Below are 27058 nucleotides of genomic sequence, written 5' to 3'. Positions count from 1 at the left end.
TGTAAGAAAGAGCACATGGTTACAGCAGATTTAAACATGTATTACAGGGAATCATAAGCACGACAGGTTTTATAACAAAAATGTTTTTTTCTCTTCCAAATATATTTATTGAGTTTTCTATATTTGAACAAAAACAACAAGTACACATCAAAACCTAACAATCAATTAAAAGAATTAAACAAACAGACAAAATGGAGAACAGCGATGCAAATAAGAGCTTTTATCCAAACAAAGTAAACATACATAAAACTGACAAAACATCCTTGTTTTCACTCATTCAACAGAGACGGCTCAATAAAAGTTATCCCTCATCTTTATCGTCCTCAAAATCAAATTTTTTGACAAAATCAACAAATGACCCCCCAATGTTTCCTCTTTCCTTTTCATTATGTCATGTTCTCTAAAGGAAAAGTCATTAACATTTGCCTTATCCACTATATGTACCGTAATACAAATTCTTTTTTGGCATGTAGGAAACACCCGTCAATCAGTATCCAGTCATTTTCAGTCAAATTTGGTTTTTTGGGGTATATAACTGTAAAATACAAAATTCAGGAGCCATTGGAATATTTTTATGTATAATTTTTCCATCTACTAATTTGACACTTTCCAAAAAAAATACCTGGTCCTCCGACAGGATTTTTTTTTTTTTTTACTTTTTAGTTACTTTAAAGTTGATATCCGGAGTTTCTGAGAAACGTCTCGATGTCCCGCCCTAAACAGCCTCGCTTCCTCCCACTGCCTCTGCCATTCTACCAGAAGCCACGCCTCTACTTTTTTGCACGCGCATCGTGTCACACTGATATATGTTTATGGGTCAGGTAAGAGCCAAAATCATATTTACATGTTTACATGTTGTGATGCATGGCCTTGTTTCCGTGCACAGTTCCGCGTTCACTTTGATTGACAGTCTCAAAAACAGGAAGTTGAAGCCTGTTGGCGATCGTTTCCAGGTGTATGGGGGTCCATAGGACGAAGGAGGGACTTATATACATTAATGACCACCAGCAGTAGACCATAGTAAAATAATAGTTAGGTTTTTTTTCACATTTTAAAAGAATCAAACATAAACACAGATTTCTCAGTAACTCCGAATATCATCTTTAATACGTGTTAATACAATGAGGATGAGAAGTTTGACATGCAGCTGTTTATTTGTAAGGATGAGAATGAAATGAATAAAGTTTATGAAACTGAAAATCTGCCTTTTTTTAACATTCATTGATGTTCTTGGATGTATTTCTTGTTTTTGTTCAGTTGTTTTTTAAGTGGTCGTTTTAACTTTAGTGTTGTAAAGTCAAGGTTTCTTTTGCTTTTGCTTTAGTTTGTAGCTTTTATTTTGTATTTTTGTCTCCTCATTGGATTCCAGCCTTGAGTAAACCTGTGTAATTCCACTTATCACAGAGAGAAAAGGAACGCCATAGCAGCAGCAAGTTGCACATGTTTTGTGGTGGGGTGTTGTTATCCAGGTCAACTTAATGGTTCATATTGTTTAATCTAGTTGATAAATTTGCTAATGCAGCTCATAAGTTATCTTAAATGTAATGTGCATCTCTCACATAATATGTTCTATTTTTGTACAAAAGAATCCCTTCGTATTATATTTTTTAATATTTCATCTGAAAACATTGTGGCAGATGAAATTGTTTCCTCTGTGAGTATAAATGATGTATACAGTCACTCTTTGATCACAGAATAAAACATTTAATTTGATTCTCATCAAATCTATTCACTTTGTCACACCAGTTCTATTTATGCCATTTAGATGCAAGAACAGCTGTTTAATAAGTGTGTGCAACACACACACACACGCTCATATCTCCGCTGTCACACCAGCGCGACCACGTGCGCGCACTCACACGTGAACAAGCGCCGTCTTTGATTTATAATCAACAGATTCAGGCACAACGTTGCTAATTAAATCTAGTTTGTTCCAGTTGTAGAATTTGCTTCTATTCACTGTGGATGCACGAACATCTGTTCGATCAAGCACTCTGACTCTCACACACACACACACACACACACTGAGAATCCCCTGGAGAGCCTAAAGAGGTGTATCCGTCTCAAAGCACCTGCCAACACACACACACGAAGCCCCCGGGAAAAAAACTACCAAAGGCTTCTGTTCAGATTTGCCACTTCTTCTGGTCCGTTTGTTTCACTAGAATCATACAACTTTATCTATATACACTGTATATATATATATATATAATTTTTTCACAAGTACAGTGCTTATCGGAAGTATGTATTCATATAGTGGGAGGAGCTTAAGTAGAGTTGTCAGTTATGGCCAAATGAGTATGTGTTTGAAGGTTGGATGTACATAGAGGTGTACATACTGTACTCTGTAGTGTTATAAAGGGTTTATTTGTGAGTGCAAAGTAAAATAGTGTGTATGATTTCCCTGGTTTAATTCTATGGGACATGAACATGATAAATTGATAAATAAAGTTTGCATCAATGTTTGCTGGACTTAAGCAAATGGATAATAAATGTCATCCCCTGTCCTTAGACCCTCCTTCGGCAAGAAAAAAAGAAAAAAACCCAGTGGGAAAATTATTTTCATGTCATGTACATACATCGCGGAGAAGTTTGCTTGTTTAGTTGTTTGCGTTGAGCACAGCCTCTGACATTGACCGCCAATAATTTCCGGGAACTATTTGAGTCTTCGTTGTTGCAACTCTCTTTCTAAACGGCTCTGTGTGCGTGCGGCTATAATGCCCCTCCCCCCCTCATGTCCCGTCTGTAAATCAATGCAGTTATTGATGACAAATTACATAAAATCTCAGTTATGTCACTCGGAATCAGTTGAATTCGAATTGGCCGCCAATAACTTCCGGGAACTATTTGTCTCTGTCAAAGGCTTTGTGTGCGTGTGGCCGTGTGGCATCCTGACTAATTGAATGTCATTAGAGATGTAACGATTAATCGTAAGGCAGTTAAAAATCGATTGACTGGGTAACCAGCGCCCTCTGCTGGTCTAAACAAATATCTAACGTAAATACAATGAAATGACCGGTTTTTTTTTTTAAAGTCCAATTGTTAAGGCACAAAATACATTTTCAGTTGCACTTCTAAAAAGAAAAATAACAATTATGCAGTTTTGCATTGTTTACTATAGAACCAGAATTTAAATTAATACGCTTCTTCTTCATTTGTATTATTCCTTTATTTATTTCATTCAAGATTTATTTTTAGTTAAATTGCATTGTTTTGAATAGTTTATCAAGGGATTCTTTTGACAATGAAAAGGAAAATAGTATAGTATTTTCCCCAAAAAAATAAAGGAATATTTTTCAGTCATTTGTTTACAGTCCCATTTTATAAAATAAATTGTGAGAGAATCGTATCGTGAACCCAGTATCGTGAATCGAATCGTATCGAGAGTTGAGTGAATTGTTACATCCCTAAATGTCATTGAACAATGTTTAGTTGGTAACACATTTTCCACTGATGGCGAAAGAGGTAAAAGGGCCACACCCCTTTTTAAGCGAAGTACTACCACCCGCCATTATTGTATTGCCAGAACTGTTGAATTAAAAGGTCATGTGACCACTCATAATGTGTGCAATGGACACATTATGGGGGGTCAAATACACATTTTAATGTCCAAAAGTCAATGGTTTTCAAGTAATTTGCAAAATACAGATTTCAGCATGGTACGCACTACAGTTCTGACCTTTTATTATTTTACCTGTTGTACTTTTGCACATGGTCCATGTTTTGGAGTTTAATTATGTGGATTTCTACACTTTTTGCCTTTACTACAGCCACAAAACACCACAATATCTGTTCATTCCTTCGTTTTATCTTCTATCTAGCAATTTCAAAGTAAGGCAGCGACAATATCCAAACAAAAAATGATGGATTATCAATATTTACAGGATCTTCAGTGAATTCACTTTCTTCAATTTTAGAAGATTTTGCTGAACAATTTTACAAAATGTTCAGGATTTTGGTACAATTGAGAGTTCTTTCAATAGTAACTATTAAACTGGATTAAAAATGTCTGCCATCATGTGGAATAATCGTGGAAAAACTGTGAGCTTAGCAAATATTGTGGTTTCATTGAATTTGTGTATTTGGAGGGACTGAGATCTCTGCAGCTGAATTATTTGGTAGTTTACGCAATTATTTTTCATGTTACTTTCTCCTGTGGGATGAACTGGATGTTCTAAATGTCATATGTGTATACAAGCAAAAAGAAAAAAAGATTTTCCACAAAAAAAGTAAAGTCACAGAAATGAAATGCATCCAACTTTATCAAAATAAAACGACAAAACAAAGTTTCTGTGTGATCATGATTCCCTGTTTATCTTGTCTTTAGCTTAGTTGTATTATCTATGTTGTAATTGGTGTGTGTGTGTGTGTGTGTGTGTGTGTGTGTGTGTGTGTGTGTGTGTGTGTGTGTGTGCAGACGCCCCATCAGACTGTGTTTCCTGATCAATGGCAGAACAAACTGAGCACGTTTCAGAAGATGCTGCTGATTCGCTGCCTCCGACCAGACAAGGTATAAATTAAATAACTGACACCAGTTAAAACCCACATTTCCATGAACACATGCCACAGATCAACTTCGTTTCTCTCCCAGATTATTCCCATGGTGCAGGACTTTGTTTGTGACAGTTTGGGGCGTCGGTTTATTGAAGCGCCTGCGTTCAACCTGGCCAACGCCTTCGTGGACAGTCACTGCTGCGCCCCCCTCATCTTCATCCTTTCACCAGGCTCCGACCCCATGGCCGCTCTGCTCAAATTTGGGGAGGAAAAGGTACAAGTGTGAACACATAAAAGCTCCTTCCCCAGACTTTTCCTTTTGGATTTAGGCCCTGTTTACATGACGTTTTGCTTCTTTTTACGTTTTTGTTTCCAAAAATTTCCGCATTCACACAGCAACGTTTTCAGAGACCTCTGGAAACACTAAAATCCATGTAGTACACATGCCTGGCCAATAGATGGCAGTATTATTTTGCAATGAACCAAAATAAGACACTTCATCCAAAAAGTGACAAAGATGGTGGAAAAGGTGGTGAAATGGGATTTTAAAATCCACAGGAATTGGTTAAAATTAACTAATTAGAGTGGACAAAAATGAGCAGAAAAAGTGGCAAAAAAGGATTAAAGTGGCAGAAATTGGGGCTGGGGTGTTTGGGATAATGTAATTTAAAAAGTAGAAACAATTAGTTTAAACTGGCAAATAATGGGCATGACAAATCATGAATGTGGTTAAATACACAAAAATTGTTAATAATGGCTCAATATATGTGACATTTGGTGGAAAAGTGGTGGAAAGGCTTTATACAGTAAGTGCTGAATATAACTTGAAAGTGTGAAAAAATATGCAGAAATGCATTTAAATTTGATGGAGAAGTGTCAGAACATGGAGTAATATAGCAAAAATACATTAAAAGGAGCAAAAATATGGCAAGAAAAAGTGATGAAAATAGGTTAAAATATGGTGAGTTTGGTGTAGTTGCAGAGAAACGGTAAAAATAAGCAAAAATGGGCTCAAATTATAAATATTCTATTTTTTTAAGGCATCAGGCGACCCCCTCCCAGTGTCTCGTGACCGCAAATGGGGTCCTGACCCCAAAGTTGAGAATCCCTGTACTAGAGGATCCATTAACCCCCTCGGCCTGTTTTTAAAAAGTTACATTTTCAAGCTCCAAAATGCTGTTGCCGTGGAAACAGACTAACAAAATGTTAGAAAACTTTAGCGTTTTCACTTAAAAAGGTTGTGGTGTAAACGGAGCTTAAATCTATAGAATAGAAGTGATGTTTCTGTGATTATTGGGTGTAATTATTTCCTCTCAGGGCTTCAGTGGAGACAGACTGGTTTCACTGTCTCTGGGTCAAGGCCAGGGACCTTTGGCTTTGAGAATGATTCACACAGGCATTAAAGAGGGCACCTGGGTGGTCCTGCAGAACTGCCACCTGGCTACTTCCTGGATGTCAACATTGGAGAGAGTGTGTGAGGTCAGCTCGCACACACACACACACACACACACACACACACACACACACACACACACACACATACACACACACACATTTTGTTTTACACGATGTGTGTGTTTCTGATCAGGAGCCAGGGTTGTGGTCAATTACATTTTTCAATTACAATTATGTCTTCAATTATCTATGTTCAGTTACAGCTTAATTATGTACGGTGACCGGCATTTAAAATTACTATTATTATTTTCCCCCTGATATTCAATTACAATTATGTTGTCAATTATTAAAATTCAAATTTAATAAAACACAATTATTGAGCCTGAAATAAATAACCCCATAAAACATTTGTATGCGTTTTCTCAGAAAAAAGATCCAAAATGTTTAAATTTGTATGCCTTACTATAGCTTTATCTAAAAAAATCCAACATTTTTCTATTTTTATGCCTTATTATAGCCTTATTTAGGCAAGGCAAATGTATTTGTATAGCGTATTTCATACACGATACAACTCAATGTACTTTACATGATCAAAAAAGTGCAACAGAAATCATTCAACAGCTTAAAAATCAAATAGAACATTAAAATCAGCAGCAGAAACATTAAAAATCAGTAATAAGAAACTGTAGCCTTATCTAAAAAAACATCCAACATTTTTCCATTTGTATGCCTTACTATAGCCTTATGTCAGAAAAAAATATTTAATTTTCCATTGTTATACCTTATAATAGCCTTATTTACAAAAAAAAGTCCAAAATCTTTCCATTTTTATGCTTTGGCAGTGACAGTTTTTATAGAATTTCTATGACAATTACATATACAAAGTCAATTATTTGAACTCAATTACAAATTAACTATGATTACAGCATCAACAGATGTTTTCAAATGAAATTATTATTATAATTACATCATAATTGTAATTATTTATCGATTACGCAATTACAATTATAATTGACCCCAACCCCTGACAGGAGCTGAACCCAGACACCACCCACCCAGACTTCAGACTGTGGCTGACCAGCTACCCGTCCCCCACCTTTCCCGTGGCGGTGCTCCAGAGTGGAGTGAAGATGACTAACGAGGCTCCAAAGGGGCTCCGCTCCAACATCACACGCTCCTTACAAATGGACCCCATCTCTGACCCACACTTCTTCAGCAGCTGCAGCAAAGCGGTCAGCGTGCTCAAGTACCCTCCTGTGTTTATGAGTGACAGCGCTCTTTAATGTGTGTGTGTGTGTGTGTTCACGTCTCAGGCTGCGTTCAAGAAGCTGCTCTACGGCCTGTGCTTCTTCCACGCCCTGACTCAGGAGAGGAGGAAGTTTGGACCTTTAGGTTGGAACATTCCTTATGAATTCAATGAGACCGACCTCCGCATCTCAGTGCAGCAGCTACACATGTTCCTGGAGCAGTACCAGGTACTCACTCACACCTGATATCCTCACCGCTTACCACAGCCATACTGTACATGAACACAAATTCTAAAAATTAGCCAAAATATGATTCAAGACAAAGCAGCAAAGACGCTACATTAAAATAAGGAACTTTAATTAGTAACACTGTAAAGCCACTGATGAATAAGAAAAAAAGGTACACTATATTAATGATTAGTTATAGAATATTAAAGAAAATGTAACTGTAAACCAGGGGTTCTCAACCTTGGGGTCGCAAAACACTGGGTTGACAAATGTCTTAAAGAAACATAGAATATTTTCTGAACAATTTCAGCCCATTTTTGCTTATTTTTACACTTTTTTCTGCAACGACACCAAACTTGCCATATTTTAACCTATTTTCAATCACTTTTTCTTGCCATATTTTTGCTCTTTTTAATGTATTTTTGCTACATTACTCCTATTTTTGACATATCTCCATCACATTTTAATGCCTTTTCTGCACATTTGTTCTACTTTTAAGACATGTTCAGCATTTTTAAACCCTTTCCACCACTTTTCCACCTAATGTCACATATGTTGACCCATTATTGTCACTTTTTTCACAATATTTCAAACCTTCATTTTAGGGTCGCCGGATGAAAAGGTTGGGAGCCACTGCTGTAAATAATTAACTAGTGATGGAGGTTTATAATCATTACTGGTATTGATCGATGTGGATTAATGGGTGATAGGCCTGATTAATCTGTCTCCCTTTAGTACTTATGTTATTGCTGACCTGCTATAAAAAGTATATTAACTAATGCTATTTCAAAATACGACCTATGCTAATGAATATCTAGTCAGTGAAGGTTGAAGGCTTGGAACGAACACTTTTATATAAAAAGAAATGTCTACTTTCCGTTTATATTCTTATCATCCATTCACTGCGATGTATTTAAGTCCATATTAACTCCCCGGATTTCACTGAGTGCGCTGCTCTCAAGCAGGCTCACGTATGCACTTTCCTAAGGCGTAATCAAAAGTCCTCTTGACATTTTTTCCTGAACAGAAAGCACTTGAGCTTGTCTCCAGCTCAGCCCTTTTCTGCTGCAGCTGAGAAAATATCAGAGTAGAACCGCTCTCCACATCTTGTTTTTATATCCGTTGACATTTTCAGCTCGTAGAAAAGAGTTTCTCAGTGAAATGGGACGTGTTCACTATTCATGTTGGTCACAATGTCTCGTCTGCACCTCAGCATCCGTCCTAAAGTTAACATCCTGTGTCTTTATAAGAACTACAAACTAAATACTGTGTGAGATCATTCTAACACTGTCTTTTATACAGGAAGTGCCATTTGACGCCCTACGCTACATGACTGGAGAATGTAACTATGGAGGGCGAGTAACTGACGACTGGGACCGACGCACCTTACGCACAACTCTTTCTATTTTTTATAACCATAGGATCATTGATGATCCCGACTATAAGTTTGACCCCAGTGGGTTCTACTACGCCCCAGCAGAGGGAGACGTAAGTAGACAGGTTTTCAGTTTCTTAACATATATTAACAATGTTTTATCTATTTCAACCTATTTTTACCATTTAGAATTACCACGCTCACAGCTGCCCAAGTGCCAGAGCTTAAAACATATTGTGCAAAAAAAAAAAAAAAAGAGATCTGCACAATTAGATCAATACAAGTAAACACATTTTATAGCAAAGCTTTCAATCAGAGCAAAAATCTAAAATGTTTTTACTTGCATTGATCCAAGAGTGCAGATCTCTTTTTTTGCACCATTTTTAAAAAAATAAATGTATTTGAATTTGAATTTTTATACGTGCACATCAAACATATATACATACGTACACACATACATATATACACATGACTGTACATGACATGTACATAATATTAATCTAATACTATTTCATATTGATACCACAAATTTAATCAATTAAATTTAGAGTGGAAATATTTAAATTAATAAAACCTTTTATTATGTTTATTACATATTAATATATTTTATACCATTATATACATATTATATATTATTGCTGTCCTAGGTTAAATTGTTCCCCTTCTTTCTTATACTTACTAATGATATATAATTTAAAAAGTTTTGTTTTATTTCATCCTTTAGACATTTCCATAATTTAACTATTGTTATGCTCTTATTGGATCTTTAAATATAGTTTTTGCAAGTGAACCTTGACTTGCTTTATAAATCATTTGAACAGTTTTGCGTTAAATCTGTGATTTTTAAATCTGGTGTTTTTAAAAGGATCCTCCACAGTTTTTACAAATGTGTCCTAAAACCTTTAAAATGTCCTTATTAGTAGATGTATGCCCAACAAAACACATTATTTTGCACCATAATTGTTTTATTAACTTTTAAAACTGGGACTACTTGACCCTGTGTGCCGCCATGTTGAAATGATGTCATTGATGATGTAAATCGACACTTTTAGTTCATTGAGTTCTGTAGGTGGTGAAGCATTCAGGATCATTTAGCAGCTTTTTCAGTCAAAATAACAACCTGTACTGCTTCAGGTTGCTCTAAAAATCAGTAAAAGTTAAAAAAGTCGATGTAAACCTCTTTTGTTTACCGGAATTTGATAAACAAAATCCGTGCCCCAAAAAAAATCTGTGACCACAGGGGGCGACAGTTCCAACTCTGCTGTTTCGTAAACGACATGAAGAAGAGAAGAAGAGCTAAAAATCTGGACTTCAAACATTAAACCAAACCTTCAACCATTTGTGACAAAAACACTGGTTCTTTGTAGCAGACAGATTTTACTTGGGTCGGCATTAATGAGCAGCAGTGGATCCTGGTTGTCTGTATTTACATGTAGGAGCTCTTCTTCTCTGGGGCGATTCATGTCATCAATTACGTCATTTCAACATGGGGGCGCATAGGGTAAAGTAGTCCCAGTTTTAAATGATAATAAAACAATTATGGTGCAAAATAATGCATTTTGTTAGGTATAGATCTTATAATAAGGACATTTCAAAGGTTTTAGGACACATTTGTAAAAACAGTGGAGGATCTTATTAAGGTATTTCACCTCATTTAGGCTGATGCAAAAACTAAAACATTATTTATGATGAAGAAATGGCAAAGCTTCACTCTCAGTCTCCTGGCTTAATAATAATAATGCAATGGATTTTATATAGTGCTTTATCATAGACACTCAAAGCGCTTTACATTAATGTGCATTATCCTTTCACTCCACACAGGGTGGTGGTAAGCTACTATTGTAGCCACAGCTGCCCTGGGGCAGACTGATAGAGGCGGAGCTGCCGTAGTGCGGCATCGGTCCCTCTGACCACCACCACCACGCCACATTCATACCAGGCAAAGTGCCTTGCCCAAGGACACAATGACTTGGATAGAGCGGGGTTTTATCCCCTAACCCTTCGGTTATTGAACAACCCACTCTACCACTGATCCACGGTCGACCCGTACAGATCGCTTACAGATCCTTTATCACACATCACCCCTCAGCTTTGTTCTGTAGTAGTTTCTTTTTTTTAATGGTACAAAATATTGCCAAACTACAGCAAAAAGTAGATTTAAATTAAAAGTGGTGCTGCAACCAGGATATTCAGCACAGAAAAAACATTTTAATAGTCGGTGGATTAATTATTAAAGAAAGCATTATAACAGAAAGCGTTAAAGCAATAATGGCTATTTTTCTTTGCACAATTCTCAATACGAAAAAAATAAAAATACATTGATTTTAAAATTATCAGTTTACTTTTGAAAAATCATTTGAGACACTCCTGCAAAAAGTGACTGTTGTACTTTACGCCACTGTTTGTAACGTTTCTTGTCCTTTGATGATTATTGACATGGTGAAATGTCGCCCCCTGTGGTCAGAGAATTGGTTTAAAATCTGTGGGACGGTGAATAATGACTCCAGTCAGATTGTTTTAGTTCCTTTTCTTATAAAAATGACTTGTTTTTAAAGATACTGTGATCACAGTGTGTGTTTGAGCTTTTATTCTTCAAAACATTGTTGAGCTACTTTTTAAAAAGTCATTTGTGTATCAGAAAGTGTGTAACGAGTCACAGCGGGCACCAGTGCAAACTATGGACACACATTTTATTCAGCATTTTGTTATCCTCCCAAGCCCCCCCTCCCCCCTCTCAAAGCACATCTTTTATTCATGAGTCCACATTTACATAGTCATTAAAATAAATGTCAGAAATCTAAGAATCCCACTTGTTTTTCACTGAGTGTTATTGCTGGAGATGATTCTCTTACTTCTACTTCCCTCCATGTTGTAGTACAACAGCTACATAGAATACACCAAGTCTCTGCCCCTCAATCCGTCCCCAGAGGTTTTCGGTTTGAACGCCAACGCTGACATCACCAAAGATCAGGCTGAGACGCAGCTGCTGTTCGACAGCATCTTACTCACGCAGGTAAAACATCGTTCAGAATCACGTCCAATGTTTTCAGTGTTTGTTTGAAATATTGACAGTGAAACAGAATTTATTAGGCAGCGACGCCAACGTTTCCTGCTGCACAGATAAAACTGAGCAAAAAATAACGTCCAGGAAGCAGCTCCGTGGCTCCAGGTGCAGGAAATAATAAATTGATAAAGTGTGTGAGCAGCCAGCAGCCCATTGGTTCTCTCCCAAACCATGCTCTTCATTCACGCCAACATTCTCCAGCACATCCACACTGTTCCAGATCACTTGGTAGATTGACAAATTGGAGACAACATGTGCAAAAGTCTAAGCCAGCAAATGTATCAACGTGTGTAAATCCACGCATGCACACACGTACACACACACACACACACACACACCACACTTTCAACTAGCAGCAGTAGCCTGTCAGTAGCAGGAGCTTAGAGCTGCAACTAACGATTATTTTCATAATTGATGAATCGGTCAATAAATGAATCAATTAATCGATTAATCCGATTTTTTTAAAAACACACAGTTTATCTATAAAGCACACTTAAACCCTGCTTAAGCTGACTGAACTGAAATAAAAGTGTCTCTCACGCACAAACAAAGGCTCGCGCACGCAAGTCACACACAAACACTGGCGAGCGTGCACACAAACACTGGCGAGCGTGCACACAAACACTCGTGATGCATGCACACTCAAACACTGCACACACACACTAACACTTGTGATGCGCACACAGACAAACACTCGTGATGCATGCACACTCAAACACTGCACACACACACTAACACTTGTGATGCGCACACAGACAAACACTCGTGCGCACATACACTTACACTCGGTGTGCACACAAACACTCATGGTGCATGCACACTCAAACACTGCACACACACACCAACACTCGTGGTGCGCGCACACACACACAAACACTCTGCACGCGCACACACAATCACTTGTGGTGAGCGACCGGTTCCCGGTTATTCCAGTGACATCACCTCACTCCATCACACATTAAATTTTGGCCGGATTCAAATCTTTCCGTGTAAATCCCAAAATAATCGTCCTCTTTTGTTTTGCTACAACTTTCACTAGAAGTGTTGAAATTCACTTTTTTTTTTTAGCAAACACAAGAAATCACAGTAAGAATGAAGTTAAAACACTTCTATGCATCCGTCAACAGCAGGCGTTCTCAACCTTTGGGTCACAAGACACTGGGAGGAGGTCATCAGATGCCTTCACAAAACTAAGAATATTTTTTATACAATTTGAGCCCATTTTTGCGTATTTTTACCATTTTTCTGCAACTACACTAAGCTTTTATTATTTTAACCTATTTTTATCACTTTTTCTTGCCATATTTTTGCTCCTTTTAATGTATTTTTGCTACATTACTCACATTTCTGACACTTCTACATCACATTTCAATGTCTTTTATGCACATTCTTCCACTTTCAAGACATGTTCAGCACTTATAAACCCTTTCTACCACTTTTCCACCTAATGTCACCATATTTCATGCTTTTTTTTTGCCAATTTAAACCCTACTTACAATTTGTCATGCCATTATTTCCCAGTTTAAACTAATTGTTCCAATATTTACACTTTTAAGTCTTTTTATCACTTTTTCTGTCCGTTTTTGTCCACAATCTACAACTTTTAACCAATTTTTGTGGTTTTAAAAATCCCATTTAACCACCTTTTCCACCATTTTTAGTCACTTTGAACCCATTTATTAGGATTTCCATCTTTCAGATGACTATAATCATAATAAACGTTCCTGGATAACAGTGGATATTATTCAGATGAATAAATAAATGTGGTTATCACAGATTCATAGAACAATGGACCATCATTTTACTGACTTTATGGATGGACCCCAAAAATCTCTCCCCTTTATTCCCCTTATAGATGGTCCTGTCTCCACATGACTGTTCTTCAATGTTCACGTCTGTGTTCAACCACCTTCAGCTACAGTGGGGGTCCCCACCCTCTGAAACCTTTATTTTGGGGGTCACGGCCTGAAAAGTTTTCAGAACCACTGCCCTAGCGCCACCATTTGGCCAAACTTTAAAATTTAAATTATTTTATTTCTTGAATAGTTCTAATCAAGGGTCTTTTTCAACACAATCTTCCTGAAAAAGGTTGAGACCCACTGGTTTAAATGACGAGACAGCAACAAATAATCATGTAATTTAGTTTTATCTGTGATGCTTTCATCATGATTTAACTTGCAGCATCTAGAGTGTGAGCAGGGCAGATTAGACACTAACTAAATGAAGCTAGCATAGCGCTATAAAGATCACACTGTGTGATATAAGGGTCACATTGCTCTGAAAAGACCCAGTGAGTCACACTGTGTCTCTGCTGAGCTAACATAGAAAGCCTCTCATTAAAAAGTACGTGTTTATTTAAACTTTTCCCCTTTCGTCACTGTTTCACTGCCTACACTAATGGAGACGATCAATGATTAAAAGCTGGAAGGAAAGTGGTTTTAAAACTCATTTGGTTTTTGTTGGAATGTTTTATCTATTCTGATTAGTCGTAAAATATTCTGATGATGATGAAGTTAAACTAGTAGCTAGTTTACACTTTCAAAATACAAAATGTTTTTATTGCAGTTGTTTTTTTACGATGGCGTAAAAATAAAAATAAATCTGAGCACTGTGAGATTAAAGTGGTATTTTTATGATCTGTGTCACATTTTGCCAAAAGTTATTAGAATATAATTTTAGCTTCGAGAAACGGCATGAACCTGAGTAGTTCCAAATCGCTGAGTCACTGTTAGATCTGTGTTTGAATTAGAGCTTGAAACAGTCTCCAATCTATTCCTGTAAATTCTATTTAACCAGATTAATATTGCTTCCAGTCATGTGTGGACTTGACGAGCGTTTAATACCTTCTCATCAGTCTCAATGAGCGATAAACATGGAGAAGCTTTAAACGCCTATTTATCATCCACCTACTGTAACGCCATTAGCTGATGATTATCTATTACCGCCGGCCGGTGACCAAGCATCGCGTCGTTAAATGATGCAAACCGCTCTGTGAGGTGAGCGGATTATCATTATCAGCCTGAATGATCATTATTATTATTAAAGATAAGACGAGTCAAATGACCACGTGGGCGACATGTGAGGATGTGACGCCAGGAATCTCTGACTCGTGCCTGATGATTTGATGTGAAGATTAATCCATTAATCAGATCTCTCCTTAGAAAGATCTGCATGGTAAAACGGTTAGTGCCGAAGTTTCAAAGATGATGGCTTAGTTGTAAATGTCTTACTTTTTTGCATTTTTCTACAATTCTGTATGTGTTTGAAGTCATTTTCTGTATTTTTTGTGTCATTTTCTATATTTTTTGTGTCATTTTCTATATTTTTTGTGTCATTTTTGTTGTCCTTTTATATATTTTTCATTCATTTGTGTATATTTTCAAGTCCTTTTTGTGTATTTTTGTTCCTGGGACAGGCTTCAAGCTAAAAATCCAACATCCCCTTTTTAAAACAAAAGCATCTCCATCCATCCATCCATCTATCTTCTCCCGCTTAGCCGTTTCCGGGTCGCGGGGGCAGCATCCTCAGTAGGGAGGCCCAGACTTCCCTCTCCCCGGCCACTTCCTCCAGCTCTTCCGGGGGGACCCCGAGACGTTACCAGGCCAGCCGAGAGACATAGTCTCTCCAGCGTGTCCTGGGTCTTCCCCGGGGCATCTCTTCACAAAAGCATCTCTTCACAAAAATATGATTACACATGATCAGAATTCATGTCAGCATTTAGAATAATGACCAATCTGAGCATTAACGCAGGGAACAACAGACGGTTTTTGTGTGGGTTTTATTCTCTTAATTTTGTGTGTTTTTGTTTTCATTTATTGTGTTTTTGGAGTTATTTTTGTTATTTTTCTATAATTTTGTGTGTTTGGAGTCATTTTGTGCATTTTTTGTAGTCATTTTCTATGTTTTTTGGGTCATTTTTGTTGTCCTCTTGTGTATTTTTCTGTAATTTTGTCTGTTTGGAGTAAATGTATCTAATCTTTTTGGTTTTTTGAGTCATTTTTGTTGTCCTTTTATATATTTTTCTGTCATTTGTGTATTTTTTCAAGTCCTTTTTGTGTATTTTTGTTCCTGGGACCGGTTTCAAGCTAAAAAAATCAAACATCCCCTTTTCAAAACAAAAGCATCTTTTCATTTTGTGTGTGTTTGGAGTAATTTTGTTCATTTTTCTGTCATTTTATTGTTTGTTGTTGTCAATGTATGTGTTTTTAAAATCATTTTTGTTGTCCTTTTGTGTATTATTCTGTAATTGTGTCTGTTTGGAGTCATTTTGTGCATTTTTGTATCTTCTTCTGGGTTTTTATTGAGTCATTTTTGTTGTTTTTTTGTATATTTTTCTGTCGTTTGTGTATTTTTTCAAGTATTTTTTGTGTATTTTTGGTCCTGGGACCAGCTTCAAGCTAAAAATCAAACATCCCCTTTTCAAAATAAAAGCATCTCTTCTTGTCGTAGGTTTTTAACGCTTTTGTAAATACGGCTCTTGTTTTGAAGTTAATTGATAGTCTTGTCAGTAGCACAATGGAAGGTCTCTGAAAACGTATGAAATGTGTCTACGTGGGGTTTTATGGATGAAATGAGCACATGTTGATATTCTACTTGGTCACTTTCTCACTTCAAATGTTTTCAAAACTTTCAAAGTAAAGGTGGAGAATCAACAGAGATATTTAGCCTCAGTGTGAACAAGGTTTTTAACGCTGTAGGTTCCAAATGCATCTTGGGAAACTTGGAAATACACTTCAGTGTAAACTCTCATCATCCTAATCATACTTATATTACATAGTAGGCATTATATACTATTTGAGTCTGTAGTGTGTCGGTATGCTGTAGTATAGGAGTGTACTATTTCGAACACACTTATGTTGTATTTTTGAAATTTTTCAGTGGATTTTTACAAAAGCAGGAAGTAATAATGCATGATGAGCTGTGATTGTGTTAACTTTGAGAAAGGAAACAGAGTTTGGAAATGTAACGATGTGACGCTCAAGGCCTCAGCTGCATATATCCAAAGAAAGAGGACTAGAAGACGTCTAATGTCGACTCCATTTAACATCAGCGTCTTTAACGATCAGAATAATAGTGTGAGGAAAGGGAGGAATTGTCAGATGATGAAATGTGGATGTGTGCACGCTCCCTCCCCCTCGTCTTTTCATTAGCCCTCTGTGTGTGTATGTCTGTGATCTAGTCTCGCTCTCCAGGCGGAGACGCCAAGTCGTCAGACGACGTGGTGTTTGAAGTGGCAGCTGACATCCTCAGCAAGCTGCCAGCAGACTTTGACATGGAAGTGGCGATGCGTCGTTTTCCCACAAGCTACAGCCAGAGCATGAACACGGTGCTGCTGCAGGAGATGGGACGATTCAACAAGTTGCTGAGCTCCATACGGGACTCATGTGTCAACATTCAGAAGGCCGTAAAGGTACATCTACACAATGATGGTGGTCTGCAACAAGCACAACATAGGGTTGAATGATGAAGGTCTTTCAGGTAACGGAGTGGAGTGGACAACAGGAAAGTCTGTCACAGCCGTCACACACTGAGCTACAACTCAATGATTCCTGTTCTAATGTCCTTCATTGGCTTTTTAAAAATTGACATCAAAAAGTTGTTCTGGGTTTCCATGGATACGGTTGATGGTAATGGAGTGGAAAGGAAAGGAAAAGGAAAAGTGCTGAAAATCATAAATAGAACCTGCATTACAAAAAAACTAGCGGAACTAGATTTTTCTGCTTTATTAAACAAGACACATTTGATATTTCAGTGGGTGACATTTCCTGAAAACAATATGTTAAAAAGTATAGGACCAGGACATATTTTTTCCTAAATGTGCCTCTAATGATGTTTCCTATTAAACAACCACTAAACAGTCAAAATGACAACAAAAATACACAAAATGACAACACAATTAGACAAAAGAACCCCAAAAAACATCAAAACAACAGAAAAATACACAATACAAGATCACTTGGAGCCAAACCTCCTCCAAGATCCATATCTCCTCTTTTCCAGATGATATCACTTATCTGGATCAATGATCCTGATCATGTTACATTATCATTCACACTTTAAAAGCTTGGAACATAATTCTATCCCCATTAATAACCATACAGTAGGTCACAATGTATGGACATTGGACACCCCAGTTTCATTCATAAAAATCACAATGAAATGAGCAAATTGGATGTAACTCAACAAAACACACAAAGCGACGACAAAAATAATTTTAATAATGATACAAAATAACTCATGCAATGACAGCGAAATGTGGAAAATGTCAACCAAAGTACAAACAAGTGAAAACAAAAACACACGAAAAGATGCAATAAATACAAAATGTGACACATAGAACACAACAAATGATACAAAACAACACTTAGTCAAAATACCAATGCAATTACACAAAATACCAAACAAAACAACAAGAAAAGTACAGAAAAATACACAAAGTGACTTCAATAACACATAAAACAAAAACTGTCCTGTGTTAACGCTCAGATGGACATTATTTATTATTATTCTAATGCTGATGTGAATGTTGATCATTTAATCTTATTTCATGTGATCAACTCAAGTTAGTCTTTTGTTGATTCAGTGGAGGAAGTGAGGATACACACACACGCACACACACACACACACTGTGAAGGAAGAACCAGGCGACCAATAGGAATTCATTATTTTAGCTCCCTGAGTTTACTGGTAGAGGATGGTCATGTGACCAGCTGTTATGTGTCATGTTTACCATGGCATCTTTAATGGTGCATGATTGAATGAATTCAAATAGTTTCAAGTCTCTTTGAGGCTTTAATAAGTGTTTCCACTCAGACGCTGCATTCAGAAAAACATGAAGCGCCAGGAAGCAGGAACGAGTTAATCATGGTTGACACAACGCAATCAAAGCCCCCCCATGGAGAAATAAGAGCCCCATTGGAGCTGCTGTGTTGAATACGTCGGCAACTAAATGTCTGCACCGGGTTCAGTGTGTGTGTGTGTGTGTGTGTGTGTGTGCAGGGCTTGGTGGTGATGTCAGCAGACCTGGAGGAGGTGGTCAGCAGCATCTTGAAGGGTCGCGTCCCCGCCATGTGGATGAAGAAGTCCTACCCCAGCCTCAAACCTCTGGGGGGCTACGTCACCGACTTCCTGGAGAGACTCCAATTCTTTCAGGTACGTGGAGTTACATTTAAATACTGAAGAGTAATTCAAGTTGTTCGAAGGATGAACATACGATGACAAAATGCAGAAAATGTCAACCACAAAGTACACAAAGTACCAACAAAAACACATAAAAAGACACATAGGACACAAAAAAGGACTCACAAAACAACACTTACACAAAATGATTCCAAAGACACAAAAAAATCACTCCAGACACACAAAATGCTGAAGGAAATACAAAAAAATGTACTTCAGAAATAAAAACTCACAAGGATAAACATAATACACAAAATAACTCACACGACGATGACAAAATGCAGACAGTGTCAACCAAAGTACACAAAGTACCAACAAAAACACACAAAAAGATGTAATAAATACACAAAGTGACACAGAACACAAAAAATAACTAACAAAACAACAACACTTACACAAAATGACTCCAGACACACAAAATACCAATGAAATTACACAAAATGTGTGTGACATAACAGGATCAGCTGTTCTTTGTGTTGCGCGTGCATCGTCCTGTATAGACTCTTGATGTGAGGTTGGCTTTAGGTCGCATCACATGTGATTCACAAAACATTCCCTCATTGTTCAGCTGAACAGGAAGTCCAACAGGGAGTTCATTACAACTCATGACCAGCCTGTGTGTGTGTGTGTGTGTGTGTGTGTGTGTGTGTGTGTGTGTGTGTGTGTGTGTGTGTGTGTGTTGGGTTGTCAGGATAAACTCAACCAATGATTAGATTTGAATCCCATGAAAAAAAAAAAAAAACTACTTCAAACCAAATATTGGGTTACAATGATGCTCTTAACTCTTTTCATTTTGAATACATATAAATCTTATTTTAGAGTAAAAAACACATTAGTCAAAATACATATTCTTATTCTTATTTTTATTATAAAAAATATATTTACAGTATATTTTTTTCCTATCACCTTCTTACAAACCATTTTGAAATGTTTGAACTCATGAACCAAAGTAAACATTTCTTCATTTATCACCGGACAAAGTTCAACAAAAATATATATATATTTTTAAAAATAAAAGAAAAGTTTTCAAATCATAAATGCAGTGAAAAAATAGAGGTGACTTTATTATTATTATTATTATTATTATTATTATTATTATTATTATTATTATTATTATTATTATTATTTTTACATTTATTATACAGATAAATATATTGCATGTTTTTTTTAATGTATGTTATATTGTTTAGGGGTATGTGTGTGTGTGTGTTTGTGTGTTTGTGTGTGTGTGTGTGTGTGTGTGTCATGTGTCGCTCTGTGCCGACCATTCAGGCTTAATTTCGATCGTTATATCACGGGTCCTGATGTTGTGCGGTAAATCAGGTGATGTGTGCGTCTTTGTCGCACTAATGGATGCTGACTAGGTCTACAAGCGCGCACGGATGTAGATAATGTTGGGCACGAGTTCCTTTTTTGGCCCGATTAAATATTTACTGCAGCATCTAAACAAGCGTCACTAAAACAGTCACAGCTCCTCCTACTGTTTAATCATAATAGTGCAGTGTCTGTAGGAAGTATTTATTTATTTATTTATTTATTTATTCAGTTTATTTCCGACGTGGTTGCATTCACAGTTTCTTTTTCTCTTTTTTTGTACATGCCGAGAAAGGAGACGAGAGAAGCCGGTTGCTTATCCGAGTATGTGTCGCTATAGAAAAGTGGGAGGTTTAGTAGATTTTTAAATGAGGTTGTGTTTGAAGGTGTGACGTCAGGGACATTTAGGTTTGTTGTGAAAAGTGTAAAGTGATAAATATTGTGTTTTCATATATTTTGGCTTTTACCAAGGACACTGTAGGGAGTTGAACCTACAGCTGAATCTATTCCCATTCCAGTTTGTTGTCCTCGTGAATCCGGATCTTTCCTCAGACCAGAACAGACTCTGTACGCGTTTAGCATCATTAATCCACAACAGTCAGTTCAGATACACACAGAATTTGTAAAGCATTTATCAAATAATTCATTAATGGTGTCATTGCAGTCCAAACAAATCCGACGTTGCACACACACACACACACACACACACACACAGCTGTATCCATTTTCATCTCTTCTTATTTGCATTGATTTGTAGCTGATATAGGATCAATCCTTACATCCCTGCCTGTGAGTCATGGAAAGTCAATGAAACACTTGTATCTTTTAATAAAATCACTTCTCCAAACGAACTCCAAACCCTGAAGTTGGACGTTTGGAGTTAAGTGCGTTCTGACTTCTCTATCTGATGTGATTTTAAGATTTGGTGAAATCTTGATTTTCAAATGTCTCTTTCTTCTTTGTGTTCAGGACTGGCACGATGAAGGCACGCCGGCAGTTTTCTGGATTTCCGGCTTCTTCTTTACGCAGGCGTTCCTCACGGGCAGCCAGCAGAACTACGCCCGCAAACACCGCGTCCCCATCGACCTGCTCGCCTTCGACTTTGAAGTCCTCGATGACAGGAAATACAAACGAGCCCCAGAGGACGGTAGGAGGCACGCAGACACAATGATGCAGCCATGATCAATGTTTTTAGTAGAAATAAAAGTAGCACAAAAAGACACAAAGAAGATGGTATGAGGAGGAAAAAGCAAACTATGTACATGTGCAGATAATTTCCAAAAAATGAATAAAATTTACTCTGAAAATAGACTAAGTAGACTACACAATTACATCTTGTGTCTTTTCTTTCTTTGTCCTGTTTTGTTTTCTTTCAAAAAAAATGCATCATACTTGTGATGACAGTTGTTTGTGAAAATGACAATTTGTTTGTTACTTATATAAATAAAGTATTAAAAGATAGACAAAGAAGATGAAATGAGAGGCTGTGGGAGCTGAAAGTCTAAAGTGTGAAAGTCAATAAAAGTGTGTGTGTGTGTGTGTGTGTGTGTGTGTGTGTGTGTGTGTGTGTGTGTGTGTGTGTGTCCATGAATCAGCCCCTCACTGTGAGATTCTCCCTCATTCCTCCTCTCAATCAGCCCCCAGCTGAGCCACACCCCCGGGAGGTCAGGTTTGCCCCGCCCCCTCCTTGCTCCAGGTCAGGTTGCGTTAGCGTCTGAGTTTTATTGTTGAGAAACACTTTCAGGTTTTCTTTATTCAATCCAAACCAAAAAACGTGTTGAATTGCTGCAGCCGCGTCGTCATGACAACAGAATTACATTTTATGTTTTTTTTTACTGAATTTTGGAGCATTTCAACTCCTTCAGCGTTTCACCGATTTGGACAATTAAGATATCAAAATGTGTCAAAAATTCAGCACAAAGATGCTTGTACTTTTGTGATTTGTAACTTTTATCAATTTTAGTGAAAAAAAAATAAAAACAGTTAAAATATCCATGTTAATTATGATTGGGAATTTCAGCGTTTTAAGATTTAACGGCTTCAACTTTGAACCTCAGCTGCTCAGCCATTCTTCAACGAGTTTCAACCATTCAACTTTTGAAAGATTCAACTGTTTGTTGTCTTTTAAATTTAAAGCTGATATCTGGAGTTTCTGAGAAATCTATGTTTATGTATAATTTATTTTTTTATTTGAAAAAGTAACTAGTCTTTTACTATGGCCTACTGTAGGTGGTCATTCATATACATCATTGTATATAAGACCCGCCTTCGTCCTATAGACCCCTATAAAACCCCTATTATTGGAAACGAGCGCCGAGTTGGCCCAGCCAATAGGCTGTGTTCCGCGAAGCACGTGCACAAACGTAGAGGCGTGGCTTCTGGTAGACTGCAGAGGAAGGGGGAGGAAGTGGAGCTGTTGAGGTATCTACAACTGTTTTTGACCCACAACCCTTCAACTGCAGCGGGTTTTCAGCTCCAATCCCATTTTTAGAGTGGAACAGGTCCTATTTTAACCTAAAAATCTCATAACTCCCAAAATATTCAACCCAGAGTCCTAGTTTTCTCAATAGTAGTAGTACTGTATATCCAGGATTGGGAGGGTTACTTTAAAAAAGTAATCTGGTACAATTACAAGTTAGCTGTTAAAAAATGGAATCAGTAACTTATTGTAAGTATCACTGTATTAAAGTATTGTAACTAGGGATGTAACGATTCACTCAACTCACGATACGAGTCGATTCACGATACTGGGTTCGCGATACAATTTATTTTACAAAATGGGAATGTAGATAAATGATGACTGAAAAATATTCCTTTATTTTTTTTGGGAAAAAAACTAGAAAAACTATTCAAAACAATTCAATTTAACTAAAAATGAATCTTGAATGAAATAAATACAAATGAAGAAGAAGCCTATTATAATAAATTCTGGTTCTATAGTAAACAATGCAAAACTGCATAATAGTTCTTTTTCTTTTTAAAAGTGCAACTAAAAAAGGAATTTTGTGACTTAACAATTGGACTTTAAAAAAAAAAAAAACAGTCATTGCACTGCATTTAGGTGAGATATTTATTTGGACCAGCAGAGGGCGCTGGTAACCCAGTGGTCGGTTGGCATGCAGATATTCTAGTGGCGAAGAAGAAATGCTATCCGCTAGCAGACAGAGCTAATAGAAAAACGTGACTTTTACAGATATTCACGTAATATTACAGATATTCTTTCGGTGCTAAAGGGGTAATGAATCATTTATGAACATGTTTAAGAGTAGAAGGCGGCCAGAAAGAAAGTAGTAGCAGATTCTGCCCGTTACCTACACTTCTGGACAAGAGAAGGATAAATATATATATAGCGCCCTCTGCTATTTAATTTTTAACTGCCTTACAATTAATCATTACATCCCTATAAAGAGCACACAATGACTCCAAAAACACACAAGATATCTACAAAATGACCAAAAAAATATTAAAAACACCTGCCGTCCGCTGTTTAAAAAAAGTACTGCGATTCAATTTTCAGAGAATCGATATGAACCGTGATACCTATGAATCGATTTTTAACTGTCTTACGATTAATCTTTACATCTCTAATTGTAAGTGATTACTTGTGGATTACTGTTGGATTACTTCAATACAAAACATACAAATAAAGACACAAAAGGATAGAATATGTGTAACCTGCTCATTGTAATATTTTAGACAAACATAAATAAATAAGGTGTCGAAAGATTAATTTACTCATTAATTATGAACAATTCACTTGAATCATTGACCTAGACCGCAGACCATACTATAATGAATAATGTATGTTATATAATAAATGGTATTGTTACAGTTTTGTAATGTATTTAAAACAAAAAAGCACCACCTGAAAGGTTTTAATAACTTCTATAGTTATAGTTACAAAGGGACATACACAACATAGTAACAGTTGTCATTTCTATTAAAAGAAGCGCCACCTGAAGTAGGTGTTTTAGGTATTAACACGCTAAAGTTAATTAGAAGTCATTTCTCTACACTGGTGTTAGCATTGTGTTTATGTGTCATGTAGTGTGCAGGTGCTTTAAGTAAATGTGTGCCTATTTTCTGAAAATGATTTCTGAGACTAAGAAATGCAGTTAACCTGCATCCTGCAGCCTTCTGACAGAAATAATTATATTTCACTAAAACATGATTTGTTTTTATATCAATCCTCCCTAAGAAGAGCTTTTAAAAGACTGGATGTTAATAACTTACAACACATCCATCCACTTTCTGACCGGCTAACTTACAACAGATAAAATAATACAGACTATAAGCAATATATACAAAAATATAAGACACAGCCAACACATATAGAGCCGTTATGTTAGTTCACACTATGATCCAAGTTAGCTGTTACCATAATAGGTTTTAAAATGTCACAGTTCTGCTGTTTGTTGGATGTGTTTGTTGTAGATTTCCTAATTCCTACAGTTTTGGCAGTGAGTGAAGGCAACATGAGGGTGCAGGGGACTGAGAGGAGGGGGTTAGTGTTGAGGGTTTGTTGGACCTCAGAAGTTAGGATTCATCCTCGAGTTTTATTTGGCGTGGTCACGGCCGATAGTGACCAGATAATAACGGCGTGCGCTTTTTTGTGGAATAACTTAAGCACCTACAGTCCAATCCCCCTGATACTAGATACATCATACTGTTTTATAGTAAGTGGAAGCACTGACGGGTTAGCTTTAGCTACTGTATTTCTGTGTGTTTGTAATCCCTGGATGTCAACAACATATTAACAGCAAACAGTTATCATTCACTTTGTGCTGGGATAGTGTTTCCTTTTTCAGATTTAAATGAAAAATTATGTTGGAGTTTCTATGCAGTGAAAGCTCACACACACACACACACACACACACACACACACACACACACACACACACACACACACAGAGTCAGACAGGCAGCGCGTTGGTTTCACATGTTCATCATTTGTTGTGGTGAACTGCCATGAATTGTTGCAATGTGTGTATTTGCTAAAGCTAATGTTAATGCTAGCTAATGCTAATGCTTTGTCAATGCTAATATTAATGCTAGATTAAAGTTTGGCTAATACAAATATTTTAGTTATAACAGTTTCCCTTTGAACTTGAGGAAACATGTGACTTCTTCCTTTTTCCTGCCTTTGATTGTTTTTAGTGCCTTTGTCTAATCGTGTGAGTGTGTGTGTGTGTGTGTGTGTGTGTGTGTGTGTGTGTGTGTGTGTGTGTGTGTGTGTGTGTGTGTGTGTGTGTGTGTGTGTGTGTGTGTGTCAGGTGTGTACATCAGAGGGCTGTTTGTGGACGGAGCGCGCTGGGACAGAAAAACCAAACAGCTGGCAGAGTCCTTCCCTAAAGGGCTGCAGGATCGCATGCCCGTGGTGAGACACACACACACACACAGACACACACACACACACACACACACACACACGCACACACACCTCAAAATGACTCCAAAAACACACAAAACAGCAGCAAAAATACACAAAGGGACAAGAAAATATATTTTTGTCTAACTCATCGACTGGTTTTTCGGTCAGAAAAGCCTTATATAGTGTTGCAGACTGGTGGTCCGGTGGCCACATGTGGCCCTCAGACTACTTTTGTTCGGTCCTTAAAGTAACAACACAAAATTACTTCAAAAATACACACAAAATTACAGAAAAATACATAAAATGTGAACAGAAATACACAGTTAGAAATAATAATAATAATGTAACAAGTGAATTTCTCCATTGTGAGATTAATAAAGGATATCTTATCTTATCTTATCTTATCTTATCCTAAAATTACTCGAAACAACAAACACCAACAAAATGAGAAATGATATACAAAACAACTTCAAAAATATACACAATCAAACCTCTTTGTTCCTTCCAGATCGGTCATTTTTTTTAAATCAATGGTGTCAAACTCAAGGCCTGCGGGCCCTTCTCTTTCGGCCTGTGTGGGGAGTTTGTTTGTACCCTGTATGTTTATGCCCATACATTTTAGTTCCACATATCTCAGTTACTTCAAAATAAAAAATAAAAATGCATTTTTTTCTTAAATAATCCCTGAAATTACAATAAACACGTCCACAAAAGATCCTGGAGTTACTCAAATCTTTGGACGTTCAGTGTGATTTTTTAATCACTAAAATCCAACCTGGTTTCAAAACAAATAAAAGCTGTTATTATTGAGTGTTTTTCCTCTCAGAGGAAACAATAATCCTGGTGTCTTCTCTGTCAGATGTGGGTGAAGCCTCTGCGACGTCAGGACGTTCCTCAGAGGATGAGCTACGTGGCTCCCGTGTATAAAACCAGTGAAAGACGAGGTACGCTGTCCACCACGGGCCACTCCACCAACTACGTGATGTCCATGACGCTGAGATCAGATGTTCCCTCAGAGCACTGGATCAGACGAGGAGTCGCTCTGCTCTGTCAGCTCAGCTCATAGTAGCACACACTACCTTCTCCTTTATACATGTCTTTATTTCACTTTATCTACTTCTGTTACTACGTGGGTTTATTTGGAGTCATTTTGTGTTCATTATGTGTGTTTTGTTGTTGTTTTGTATTTTTTACTGGTCTCCCTTGTGTGTTTTTCTAGTTGTTTTGGTTTATTTTTAATTTTTTGTTTTCATTTTGTGTATTTTTCTGTAATTTTGCATGTTTCTTGGAGTCATTTTGTGTATTTTTGTTTTCATATATTTTTGTGTTGTTTTGTTGTGTTTTAAAGTCATTGTGTGTATTTTGTTGTCCTTTTGTGCCGTTTTGTCATG

At 37.1% G+C, this 27058-nt stretch overlaps 1 protein-coding gene across 1 annotated transcript in view; it reads left to right on the top strand.

Moving 5' to 3' along the window:
- dnah7 (dynein, axonemal, heavy chain 7) overlaps positions 1 to 26795 on the top strand; it is a 95052-nt gene extending 68257 nt beyond the window's left edge. Inside the window, exons 51-62 of the mRNA XM_028436073.1 lie at positions 4418 to 4510; positions 4592 to 4768; positions 5812 to 5973; positions 6921 to 7121; positions 7203 to 7364; positions 8667 to 8852; positions 11615 to 11752; positions 16983 to 17213; positions 18803 to 18955; positions 21266 to 21443; positions 25570 to 25673; positions 26527 to 26795. Coding sequence (XP_028291874.1) covers positions 4418 to 4510; positions 4592 to 4768; positions 5812 to 5973; positions 6921 to 7121; positions 7203 to 7364; positions 8667 to 8852; positions 11615 to 11752; positions 16983 to 17213; positions 18803 to 18955; positions 21266 to 21443; positions 25570 to 25673; positions 26527 to 26733 — 1992 coding nt within the window. The 3' untranslated portion in view covers positions 26734 to 26795. The remainder of the gene's footprint in view (positions 1 to 4417; positions 4511 to 4591; positions 4769 to 5811; positions 5974 to 6920; positions 7122 to 7202; positions 7365 to 8666; positions 8853 to 11614; positions 11753 to 16982; positions 17214 to 18802; positions 18956 to 21265; positions 21444 to 25569; positions 25674 to 26526) is intronic.
- The last annotated feature ends 263 nt before the right edge of the window (positions 26796 to 27058 follow it).

Source organism: Gouania willdenowi, chromosome 21 (genome assembly GCF_900634775.1).
Source record: "Gouania willdenowi chromosome 21, fGouWil2.1, whole genome shotgun sequence".
NCBI lineage: Eukaryota > Metazoa > Chordata > Actinopteri > Blenniiformes > Gobiesocidae > Gouania > Gouania willdenowi.
The sequence above is the reverse complement of the archived record's forward strand: the minus strand, read 5'-3'. Positions and strand labels throughout refer to the sequence as shown.